This window comes from Gigantopelta aegis, chromosome 4, assembly GCF_016097555.1.
Source record: "Gigantopelta aegis isolate Gae_Host chromosome 4, Gae_host_genome, whole genome shotgun sequence".
In the NCBI taxonomy this organism is placed as follows: domain Eukaryota; kingdom Metazoa; phylum Mollusca; class Gastropoda; order Neomphalida; family Peltospiridae; genus Gigantopelta; species Gigantopelta aegis.
Genome location: NC_054702.1, coordinates 24,301,582 through 24,315,222, shown reverse-complemented (window position 1 = coordinate 24,315,222; position 13,641 = coordinate 24,301,582). Strand labels below are relative to the sequence as shown.

At 37.7% G+C, this 13,641-nt stretch overlaps 1 protein-coding gene across 1 annotated transcript in view; it reads left to right on the top strand.

The window, feature by feature from the left end:
- The window catches only part of LOC121370251 (protein cappuccino-like), a 65,955-nt gene extending 55,892 nt beyond the window's left edge, over positions 1–10,063 (top strand). The window contains exons 19-22 of the mRNA XM_041495376.1: positions 368–517; positions 2,924–3,014; positions 3,829–3,877; positions 8,791–10,063. Coding sequence (XP_041351310.1) covers positions 368–517; positions 2,924–3,014; positions 3,829–3,867 — 280 coding nt within the window. The 3' untranslated portion in view covers positions 3,868–3,877; positions 8,791–10,063. The remainder of the gene's footprint in view (positions 1–367; positions 518–2,923; positions 3,015–3,828; positions 3,878–8,790) is intronic.
- Positions 10,064–13,641: the final 3,578 nt, after the last annotated feature.

Here is a 13,641-nt window from a genome sequence, read left to right as displayed (position 1 = left end):
CTTGAGCCTAAATTGGATATAAGCACGAAAATAAGTATAAATGAAATGAACTTATGTTACTTGCAAGAAGAAGAAGAAGTTTATTTTGTTTAATGACACCACTAGAGCACATTGATTTATCAATTATCGGCTATTGGATGTCAGACATTCGGTAATTGAGACATATGTCTTAGAGAGGAAACCCGCTACATTTTTCCTTTAGTGATCTTTTATATGCATTATCCCACAGACAGGATAACACATACCACGGCCTTTGATATACCAGTTGTGGTGCACTGGCTGGAGTTACTTGCAGGAATGCAGCTTTAATGATTATATGTGTGCCGCTGTATACTTATTATTATTTCTTATATTTACTACATTTCAGGTTTGATGAAGCTGCCAAGTGTTTCTATGTGAAGCCGCGGACTGGAGACAAGGTAGTAACCCCGGAATACTTCTTCGGGTTGTGGTACAACTTCTGTGCCGACTTCAAAGACCTGTGGAAAAACGAACAACAAAGAATAGTGAAGCAAAGGTAATTTTCTAATGTGAAATGTAGTCAGTAGTGATTCACGGATGGAGTCATGGACACTTGTTGAGTGCAAGCTGAACAGAAGCCCACAGACTAGAATTATTTATGCTATATGTTTCTATATAGCATAGTGGCTATAGCACTTTTATTTTATCAGTAGGACCATGGAATTTTTTAATGCACCTTTGCCTGCCTGGGGGAAACATACCCTGAAAAGGACAACCCCTGTTATCCAGCTATTTCTTCCAGAATTTGTTTTTAAACAAAGACACCTACTAAACCTGGCCGGAGTACACCCATTTTACACAAAAAACACTACTTTTGCATGGGCCTGAATTACCACAAAAAAGTCTTCAATGTCAGCAAGTTACACATGTGTGCAAACTATATGCATTCCCATCAACTTCAGTCTAATAGTTGCCACTTCAAAGCTGTCTGCCATGAAATAATCACAGTCAAACAGCAGACTACTTGCGTGGATATATTTACGGATATTAGTCAACCAAATGGGGAAAATAACTCTGATTTGTGGCCAGAAAAGGGGTATGGTAAAGAGAATTGTGGATTTGGAGAAGAAAATGAATGTTTGTTTTAATGACACTGACATATTGTCAGTACCTGAATCCAATGGGTTATTTCCCTTTTCCAGACATGTAGAGCTCCATAACTGTGTTTTAAAAAAAACTTTGGATTTTCATTCCTTTTAGTTGGAAAATCTTTCAAAGGACTGTTGTTGATTAGCCTGTGTGATGGCTATAAAATTCTTCTTAAAATGTTAAGTATATTTGCTATCTAATAGCCACCAGTCAAAGTATGTGCCAGGCTGTCATTAAATGAACATTCCTTTCCTTATAAGTTCTAGATCATGGAAAACTAGATGTAGTATGGAGTGTATTGAGATATTTAAAGCAGAACTCAAACCAGACTGAGTTTTGAGTTAACAGTAACATTATATATAAAAAAAAATAATTAAAAAATAATAATCTATAAAAAAATATATATATATTATATAAAAAATTAAAATAATAATAATAAAAAATAAATAAAAAAAGTAATAAAACAAGCTGAGTTACCAATAACTTATATGTGTTCTGGTAATTTTATCTAAAAGAAACAAAGTAACAAAACAGGCTGAATTATCAGTAACCATACACATTTACTAGTAACTTTTAACCAAACGAACCGGCCTTGGTGGCGGCGTGGTAGGCCATCGGTCTACAGGCTGGTAGGTACTGGGTTCGGATCCCAGTCGAGGCATGGGATTTTTAATCCAGATACCGACTCCAAACCCTGAGTGACTGCTCCGCAAGGCTCAATGGGTAGGTGTAAACCACTTGCACTGACCAGTGATCCATAACTGGTTCAACAAAGGCCATGGTTTGTGCTATCCTGTCTGTGGGAAACGCAAATAAAAGATCCCTTGCTGCTAATCAGAAGAGTAGCCCATGTAGTGGCGACAGCGGGTTTCCTCTCAAAATCTGTGTGGTCCTTAACCATATGTCTGATGCCATATAACCGTAAATAAAATGTGTTGAGTGCGTCGTTAAATAAAACATTTCTTTCTTTCTTTAACCAAACAAAGCAAATGATCAAAACAGACTGAGTTACCAATAAGCACTCTATAACCTTTTTAAGAAGAAACGAGAATGTTAAAACAAACTGAGTAGCCAAGTACCTGTTCATGCATCATACTAACAACCAGCTTCTGTGGTGTCGGTGGTGTCGTACTGGGTTTGAACCCAGAGTGAGTTTTAACGACTCAATGGATAGGTGTAAGACAATTACACCAACTTCTCTCTCACTAACAGGGGCGGGAGTTAGCTGAGTCGGTTGAGTGCTCGCTTGAGGTGCTTGAGTCGCAGGATCGAACCACTTCAGTGGATCCATTCAACTGATTGTGTTTTTTCTCATTCCAACCAGTGCACCACAACTGGTCAAAGGCCGTGGTATGTGCTTTCCTGTCTGTGGGAAAGTGCATATAAAAGATCCCTTGCTGAAATAGGAAAAATGTAGCGGGTTTCCTCTGATGACTACTTGTCAGAATTACCAAATGTTTGACATCCAATAGCCGATGATTATCAATGTACTCAAGTGGTGTCATTAAACAAAACAAACTTTAACTCCCACTAACATCACTAACCCTCTGTCCTGGACAGACAGCCCAGATAGCTGAGGAGTGTGCCCAGGACAGCGTGCTTGAACCTTAATTGGATATAAGCATGAAAATAAGTATAAACAAACAAATAAACAACATACTAACAACATGTCTACCAGTAGTAACCCCCCCCCCAGCTCTTATAGAAATTACAAAAAATGTTATTCCATTCATCTTTTTTCTTTTTTATCATGCACAGTATATGTATTTTATTCAAATTACAGTGTGTATATTTTTGTGTTTCTTTGTTTCAGGTTAATAAAGGCCCAGACCCATGTGAAGAAAATCATACAGTCTAAGAAAACAAGCACCATCGCCAGCAGACCCATCAAACCGGGAGGCTTGGTAAGTTAACATACAACACAGGTGAAAATTTAGATTGGGGGAGGGACCAAGGTGTCACCTACTCTCCTTTATTTTGAGTCCCATAGCAGTCCAACCACAAAGAACTGTAGTTTTCATCTCCGTCCTTCTGTCTGTGTCTGTCCATCTGTCCCAATTATGGTTTTCCAGGGGGTTTTTTTCACAATGCCTTGAGATATTGAACTGAAATTTTGTTTTCTTTTCACATCACCTGTCCTTAACAAGTGCACCTCCCCCCCACGCAAGTGGTCTGGTCCGAACATCCTAACAGCCAATGGAATGGCCTAAAATTCTTCACTGTATGCTCCCTGTAGTTCGGTCATGTGACTTCAGCTTCCTTCTTTTCCTTTTGCTGGTCTGGTTTGAACGTGTTTTTTTGGCTCTGCTGTTTGGAGTCAAACTTTGGGGGTTTTCCCATGATAGCTTTATCATGTACTGTTACAGATCAAGTTGGATTTTCATGGCAATTTACCAATTTTTCAGAGAGTTATGGCCCTTGAACTTAGTTAATAAGAAAATTTGTTGGACCCTTTAGGGAACATGTATTCCTTTAGTGGTAATCTCAGAATTCTTGTTGGTTAAGTAATTAATTTAGCTTCTGGATAAGATAAGACATCAACAGTACTGAACAACATTACAGTATGTTACAACCCAATTACGGTATCCAAGATAATAACGTGTTATAAAAAGATATTCCTGTTTGTTTTGTTTTTTTTACCCCATTCAGGTTGTTATTTTAAATTCCAGTTTGACACTATGACAGTTTGATCACTTAACTTGTTTCCTTTCCTTGCAGAAAGAAAAAATGCTGAGAATGGAAGCCTTATATAACTGAGGTGTTAAAGGTAAGGTTACTTTTTTTTAATAAAGTAAAGTTAAGATTCTAAAACGGGCTTCCAGAGGGCAGACAAGCCAAACTCCTGAACAAGACAAGATCTTTACATTTTTACAGGGGATCTAGAGGCATGCTTTGTTTAATGACACCACTAGAGCACATTGATTTATTAATCATCGGTTTTTGGATGTCAAACATTTGGTAATTCTGACATAGTCTTAGAGAGGAAACTCGCTACATTTTTCTGTTAGTAGCAAGGGATCATTTATATACACCTTCTCACAGCCTTTAATATACGAGTTGTGGTGCACTGACTGGAAAGTGATCATTTATATACACCTTCTCACAGCCTTTAATATACGAGTTGTGGTGCACTGACTGGAAAGGGATCATTTATATACACCTTCTCACAGCCTTTAATATACGAGTTGTGGTGCACTGACTGGAAAGAGATCATTTATATACACCTTCTCACAGCCTTTAATATACGAGTTGTGGTGCACTGACTGGAAAGGGATCATTTATATACACCTTCTCACAGCCTTTAATATACGAGTTGTGGTGCACTGGCTGGAAAGGGATCATTTATATACACCTTCTCACAGCCTTTAATATACGAGTTTTGGTGCACTGGCTGGAAACGGATCATTTATATACACCTTCTCACAGCCTTTAATATACGAGTTGTGGTGCACTGGCTGGAAAGGGATCATTTATATACACCTTCTCACAGCCTTTAATATACGAGTTGTGGTGCACTGGCTGGAAAGGGATCATTTATATACACATTCTCACAGCCTTTAATATACGAGTTGTGGTGCACTGGCTGGAAAGGGATCATTTATATACACCTTCTCACAGCCTTTAATATACGAGTTGTGGTGCACTGGCTGGGAAGAGATCATTTATATACACCATCCCACAGCCTTTAATATACGAGTTGTGGTGCACTGGCTGGAAAGAGATCATTTATATACACCATCCCACAGCCTATAATATACGAGTTGTGGTGCACTGGCTGGAAAGAGATCATTTATATACACCTTCCCACAGCCTTTAATATACGAGTTGTGGTGCACTGGCTGGAAAGAGATCATTTATATACACCTTCTCACAGCCTTTAATATACGAGTTGTGGTGCACTGGCTGGAAAGAGATCATTTATATACACCATCCCACAGCCTTTAATATACGAGTTGTGGTGCACTGGCTGGAAAGAGATCATTTATATACACCATCCCACAGCCTTTAATATACGAGTTGTGGTGCACTTGCTGGAAAGAGATCATTTATATACACCATCCCACAGCTTTAATATACGAGTTGTGGTGCACTGGCTGGAAAGAGATCATTTATATACACCATCCCACAGCCTTTAATATACGAGTTGTGGTGCACTGGCTGGAAAGGGATCATTTATATACACCATCCCACAGCCTTTAATATACGAGTTGTGGTGCACTGGCTGGAAAGGGATCATTTGTATACACCTTCTCACAGCCTTTAATATACGAGTTGTGGTGCACTGACTGGAAAGGGATCATTTATATACACCTTCTCACAGCCTTTAATATACGAGTTGTGGTGCACTGACTGGAAAGAGATCATTTATATACACCTTCTCACAGCCTTTAATATACGAGTTGTGGTGCACTGACTGGAAAGGGATCATTTATATACACCTTCTCACAGCCTTTAATATACGAGTTGTGGTGCACTGGCTGGAAAGGGATCATTTATATACACCTTCTCACAGCCTTTAATATACGAGTTGTGGTGCACTGGCTGGAAAGGGATCATTTATATACACCTTCTCACAGCCTTTAATATACGAGTTGTGGTGCACTGGCTGGAAAGGGATCATTTATATACACCTTCTCACAGCCTTTAATATACGAGTTGTGGTGCACTGGCTGGAAAGGGATCATTTATATACACATTCTCACAGCCTTTAATATACGAGTTGTGGTGCACTGGCTGGAAAGGGATCATTTATATACACCTTCTCACAGCCTTTAATATACGAGTTGTGGTGCACTGGCTGGGAAGGGATCATTTATATACACCATCCCACAGCCTTTAATATACGAGTTGTGGTGCACTGGCTGGAAAGAGATCATTTATATACACCATCCCACAGCCTTTAATATACGAGTTGTGGTGCACTGGCTGGAAAGAGATCATTTATATACACCTTCCCACAGCCTTTAATATACGAGTTGTGGTGCACTGGCTGGAAAGAGATCATTTATATACACCTTCTCACAGCCTTTAATATACGAGTTGTGGTGCACTGGCTGGAAAGAGATCATTTATATACACCATCCCACAGCCTTTAATATACGAGTTGTGGTGCACTGGCTGGAAAGAGATCATTTATATACACCATCCCACAGCCTTTAATATACGAGTTGTGGTGCACTTGCTGGAAAGAGATCATTTATATACACCATCCCACAGCCTTTAATATACGAGTTGTGGTGCACTGGCTGGAAAGGGATCATTTATATACACCATCCCACAGCCTTTAATATACGAGTTGTGGTGCACTGGCTGGAAAGGGATCATTTGTATACACCTTCTCACAGCCTTTAATATACGAGTTGTGGTGCACTGGCTGGAAAGGGATCATTTATATACACCTTCTCGCAGCCTTTAATATACGAGTTGTGGTGCACTGGCTGGAAAGAGAATATCCCAACCACACATCATACGAATGCTTTTATAATGTTTCTGCCAGAAAAGTTTTTTGGGGTATGCGCATTATGGAATTGAATGCAACCACAGTCAACAGGGGGTATGGGGGGGCCTTCCCCAGAAAGAAAATGGGTTACGTTTAGGGTTACGGTTAAGAAAATCATACAGTAATGATAAGAGTCATTAATTTTGTCAAAAGGTTAACTTAAACAAATAAAATCTGCAAACATATTTGAGTATGGTGCCATACCTGTTTTACCCTCTGGCAGAAACCCTGTTTAATACTGGGCTATGTCTCGCTCCCGTGAAATAAATATGCTTGGAGACACATTTTCAAGGCAATATAGTGTTGTTTTACTACTGTTCTGTATGGAACATTTTGTGTATGTATACATGTATGCCAGACATTGTCCTATATTTAAGGCATCATTTAAAGGCGCATGCCCTAGTTTGAGCCCATGAAAATGGACAGTAAGTTTGGTTAATCTACAAACCTGTAACACATCTGGATTAAAAATAAAAATTGTTTTGTTTAACGACACCACTGGAGCACATTGATTAATTAATCATCGGCTATTGGATGTCAAACATTTGGTAATTCTGACTCGTAGTTATCAAAGGAAGCCCGCTACATCTTTTCTAATGCACCAAGGGATCTTTTATATGCACTTTCCCATAGACAGGAAAGCACGGCCTTTGTCCAGTTGTGGTGCACTGGTTGGAGTGAGAAAAAAACCAATCAGCTGAATAGATCCACCAAGGCGGTTTGATTGTGCAAAGCAAAAACCTCAAGCGAGCACTCAACCGACTGAGCTAAATCCCGCCCCCACATCTGGATAAAGTGAAACGAGTGTGTGTGACATTGAAATGGGGAAATTACCCTCTAAAAAACAGACCAGAGCTGGTCTCCATACTCATTAATTCTCACTGGTATGTGCGTTTTTAGAATGATGAAAAATACATTTTGTAGTAACACACACACCAGGATGACCAGAAACATGTTGAATGTTTGGAAATGGATAATCTAAACAATAACATACAAGTAATGTTTAATTTTAGTTATCAAAACCAGGTCTAATAGTATAAAAAAATATTCAGCAGCGTTTAAAAACTAAGATCTACGACTTTAAAAAAAGAGAGTTTTATTTGAATAAATATCCAAGCCAGTTGTTCCCTTTGGATTGGAAATTTATGAAAGTGTTTATGTCACTTGATTATACTGACTTGGACAGTATGCATACTTTTTGTGTTTGTGCTAATAGCAGCGTACACTGTGAAGTCACGTCCACAACATAATTAAAGGGCAGGATGTAGCCCAGTGGTAAAGCTCTCGCTTGATGTGCGGTCAGTTTGGGATTGATCCCTGTTGGTGTGCCCACTGGCCTGTTTCTCATTCCAGCCAGTGCACCATGACTGGTATATCAAAGGCAGTCTATGAGTTTGTGCATATAAAAGATCCCTTACTACTTAGAAAAAATATAGAGTGTTTCCTTTCAAGATTATATGTCAAAATTACCAAATGTTTGACATCCCATAACAAACTTTAACAACATAATTAAATTCACCTCATGCTGTCAAAAATCGGCAATGCTGTAAAATGGGAACCACATAATGCGAAGCTTTCAGATGGTCAGTGACTTTTAATATGATCTGAGATGCTGTGATTGGAAAATCACAGTAATAACATTGTCATTAAATCTGTCCCTTTAATATATTTTGTGATAATGATTTTGTTTTTAAATGTCATCAAAAAGGTCTCTTCAAATGGAAAGGGGTCATGGGACAACAAACCCCTTTCTGGATCTGCCAATGATGTGATGTAAATTCTAAAACTAGTAGGGTGGAGAATTGCCATGCCCGACGGCTAGTGAAAACAAATTTGTCAAATGCTGCAGTTAAGTCTATTTTGTAAATATGAATATCCTTCTCCTCCACCACCACCCACTGTTAATGTTTTTAAGCTCTATATCCATCTTTAGGTGACATATCCAATTATTACTATTAATTAGTAAAATTGTTTTAACTTGAAGTAAAGTAGGGCTAGTGAATTTTTAATCGTGGCTAGTAGATTTTAAAAATATCTCATGGTTAGTGGATTTTATAAAAAAAGATCTAGAAGGCCTGGCAGTACACTCAGAATACTTGTTCTTACATTTATGTTGTAATTTGTAGTTTGTAGACATTTATATTATACCACTGGGTTTTTTCACATGTTTTGTTTCACAGAAACAGCCCTGACCTCTGACTGTTTAGTGAACACTAAGTTAACCTTTCGGGTGATGAAAGACTGAAAAGACGAAAAACAGAAGTGGATATATAGCTTGGGAGATGGCAAGTTATTTAATAATGAAATAACACTTGTGTTGCTCCACTAAGCAAAAAAATCCACCATTTTGTGTCCTTCAAGCAACAGTCACACTACATGATATAAACCTTTTATAAAGGTACCTTGTATATAACAACAAACTGTTTATAAAGGACACCAGATATAACCCTTCTGCACAAATGTATTTTGCCTCTGTATAAAGACCACCTGCTATGAAGACCCACATAGGTTGAATGTACATTGGATGGTCTTATTAAGCAAGCCAGACTGTATGCAAAACAAGAGAAGAATATTACTTGAAAAAGCTATGCAAGTTGTAATTCTAATTCTACCTCCATACATGATGCAATACAACATGTATATACATGTATGTACTAACAGAAAATAAGTGAAAACCTCTGAAAAATTTAAATAATACTATAAAAAGAACGACATTATACCACAGTTGGAAGAAAGATCTAATTCTGCTGCGTTGGAACATGGTGTTAATGAGTGCAAAGGAGTGTGAGGTAATTAGTGTGAAACAGTGTGAGGTAATTAGTGTGACACAGAGTGACGTTATCAGCACCAGTCGGGAGTGAGGTCATCGATGAGTGGACTGGGTCATTCATAAGGCTCTGTTACCCAACAACGTGACAGTAATAACAGGGTGACTGTAATAACAGCGTGGGCAACACAACGTTAGCAGGCCAAACAAGACCACGGCCACTGCTTAACTGGCCATGACAGTAATAACAGCATGGGCAACACAACGTTAGCAGGCCAAACAAGACCACGGCCACTGCTTAACTGGCCATGACAGTAATAACAGCGTGGGCAACACAACGTTAGCAGGCCAAACAAGACCACGGCCACTGCTTAACTGGCCATGACAGTAATAACAGCGTGGGCAACACAACGTTAGCAGGCCAAACAAGACCACGGCCACTGCTTAACTGGCCATGACAGTAATAACAGCGTGGGCAACACAACGTTAGCAGGCCAAACAAGACCACGGCCACTGCTTAACTGGCCATGACAGTAATAACAGCGTGGGCAACACAACGTTAGCAGGCCAAACAAGACCACGGCCACTGCTTAACTGGCCATGACAGTAATAACAGCGTGGGCAACACAACGTTAGCAGGCCAAACAAGACCACGGCCACTGCTTAACTGGCCATGACAGTAATAACAGCGTATGTTATCAGGCCAAACAAGACCACGGCCACTGTTTAACTGGCCATGACAGTAATAACAGCATGGGCAACACAACGTTAGCAGGCCAAACAAGACCACGGCCACTGTTTAACTGGCCATGACAGTAATAACAGCATGGGCAACACAACGTTAGCAGGCCAAACAAGACCACGGCCACTGCTTAACTGGCCATGACAGTAATAACAGCATGGGCAACACAACGTTAGCAGGCCAAACAAGACCACGGCCACTGCTTAACTGGCCATGACAGTAATAACAGCATGGGCAACACAACGTTAGCAGGCCAAACAAGACCACGGCCACTGCTTAACTGGCCATGACAGTAATAACAGCATGGGCAACACAACGTTAGCAGGCCAAACAAGACCACGGCCACTGCTTAACTGGCCATGACAGTAATAACAGCATGGGCAACACAAGACCACGGCCACTGCTTAACTGGCCGGGAGATTGGATGGCAGGTCCTTCCAAAACCCTCTGTCTGTCTGCGCTCGTTTGGCCCAGTGTGCGATTAGTGCTGGAAGTGTGAGCTAATTTGACCAATTAGTGTGCTTGTGAGAAGAGCCGTCTAAGATGTGTGGAGCCAGTCCTGTCCACTGCAAACACTGGCTTGTTTGTTCAGGCTGATAAACTTAATAAGTGCAAGTCAAGTTATTGGTGGTGGCCATCACCGAGGCGGATTGCAATTTCATATGGCCAAGTTTTGTTTGAAAAACTTCTGCCAATGAAAGTTTTGTTATTTTATTTCAGAGAATTGTGTCTGATTTAGAAATGAGTATTTATAAGGAATCGTGATTTGAAAATATGTTATGTGTTACAGTGTATATATTGTTACATTGTAAAAAATTGATTTATCAAGATATTGTATGGCAATTTCATATTATGGCTAAGCTGGTTGTTGGCAACTTTTCCAATGGAATTGTTACTTAATTTAGGTGAATACTGTCCGACGAGAAGTGTATATTTGTATGAATTTGTGATTTGAAAAATGTTGTTTTACAGTGATTTAATATTACAAATATTTTTACAAATATTGTAATATTACATTGTAAAATCCTTTCCAAGACATAGTATACCGGTACGTTCATATGACATTGCCACATGCAGTTGTAATGGCAACTTTTTAATGCACATGAACAAGTATATTACATGGTGAAAATCAAACTTAAAGATCCATTCCTTAGTTTTCTGCATTGTAAGATGTTTCTGACTAATACAATATTTCTACGATTAAAATTACATATTAAATATATTTTCTTGTTTAGAATATCAGTGTCTGTACATTCAATATGTTTCTGGTCATCATAATATTTGTAAGTAGCCCAAACTGGATTTGGTATCCCAATAATTTCGTATGTATACGAAAAAAAAAATATCTTAGGGAATCAAATCACTCTTGACCTAGTACCGTACAACTGTTAGGATGATCAGAAACACGTTTAATACATAATCATTAATATTTTATTTAGAAAAATATATTTAACATGTGATTACAGGTATTAAAAAATCTTTGTTGATTGACATCTTAACAATCACCTAAAACTCAGGAATGTCCCTTTAAGACATGTACATGTGGTAAATTCATATCACCAAGTTGTCATTTTTCTTGTGAATTTGTTATTTTATTTTGACAAACATTGTCTGGTATAGAAAAGAGTATTTATACAGAATCATGACTGAAGTATAATATACATGTACTGTATATGGTTTGCAGTGTATATTACATGATAATATAATTGTCATTTTAACAAAGTTCTCGAAACTTAACACAAATAATCTGTCCAATGATATTTCCAGTTATATGTTATCTTTATTCCATGAATATTACTAAACTTGTTAGTCCTAATCTGTAGCTCCTGAGGCCTAATTCACTGCAGCCTTGCTGTGTGATGCAAAAACACTTGCAAGGATGATGCAGTGTTGCTTAAGAGAGTTTAAGAGAGCTTTGTCATTTGGCTTGATATTATACAAACTGATTTTTTAAAGGCGCAAACCTGTAACACATTTGGATAACATTACAAGAGAATGAAACAAGGGTCTCTGACTTAGAAATGGTGAAATATCGTTAAAAATACACTAAAACTCAACTCCATAACTGTTATTTCTCAGACACACGTGCGGTTTTTTTAAAATATGAAAAATGCATTTTGTTGGATTAGAAACACCAGGATGACTAGAAACACTTTGGTTTTATGGAAATGGATAATCTAAACAATAAAATATAAGTAATGTTTGATTTCAGTGATCATAAATGGCTGTAATAGTGAAACATGCTGTAGTGTTTAAAAACTAGGGTCCGTCCCTTTAATGGGTTTTTTTTTTTTAATTATCAGGTATTTTTCCTTTTCCTGCCAGTTTACTGCATTTATCATTCATACTAATCTTTCAACTTACAGTGTTCAGATGTGTATTATGCCTTTGTTTATTTTATGCTGTACTTTGTGTATGTTGTTACTTTTTGTCTCGCTTTTTTTAAGTAAAACATTGAGATATAAGTATTACTATTCTCATGGAGGCAGTGAAAATGTCAACTTTTTACAGTAAAGCTTAATGTTAAAGTTTGGCATTTAGATGAGTTTCTCACAAACTATAAATCAGTAAAACTTGGTTTGTAGATGCGCCTATGGATGTTCAACATAGTGCACCGAATTTTTTTTATGGTAGGCGAGATATTTAATTCCATGGGATTCTTGATTTTTTTGTTTATGTTTTGTTTCAAAGCCTGTTCATTCTAGGAGATGTTAAAACTCCATTTTCGGACTTTGTCCACATTTCATATCAGTGTAATATCGAATATTGTACATCAAAATCTCTGTACATGTAATAAAAAAATTCGCAATTCTGCAAAAAAAAAAAAAAAAATCCAATTCTAACGTGAATTTTTCTTTATGAAGGATGGGAGTGTCTCTCTTTATTCTTTGAATAGACCTGATGGTTCAGTACAAATTTTAATAGTTAATAGTAATATATATTTTTAAGAAACTATTTGCTGTTACTTTGTGATCAGTATATAAATTAAGAGGAAGGGTGTTATCAAGTCACCATGTTTATTGTAACATGATTTCAAATATGTGTTTCCTGTTAATCAGTTATGATTATAAGCCAACTGGTAAGGTTTGTCTGTATTTCTGTAACACTTTTTTGTTAAAATTTTATTTTAAAACATATTTTTAAATTCTATGAATGAAAAATCAAAAATTTTCATGTGCGAAGCATTCCTTCCCTTGCCTACGCTGCTGTGATTAATAAATACACTTGAATCTGTGAATTCATTAGGGCCTCAACTCAACAGATGGCTTATCAAATTGTACTGGAAAACATGTTGTATATTTGTTTGTGGTTTTTTTTGTATTTCTTTAGTGTAACCATCATCTGTATTACAATAATATTAATATTGTAATTCACCTTTACAAAGTGGTGTTGGGCCGTTCTTGCACCCAGTCAGAAAGTTTATTACATAACGATTGTAATGCAAATGTATGAAAGTTTAATGACACTCCAACATGAATAACACATTGACTGTTGGGTGTCAAACATGTCCATTATATGAAG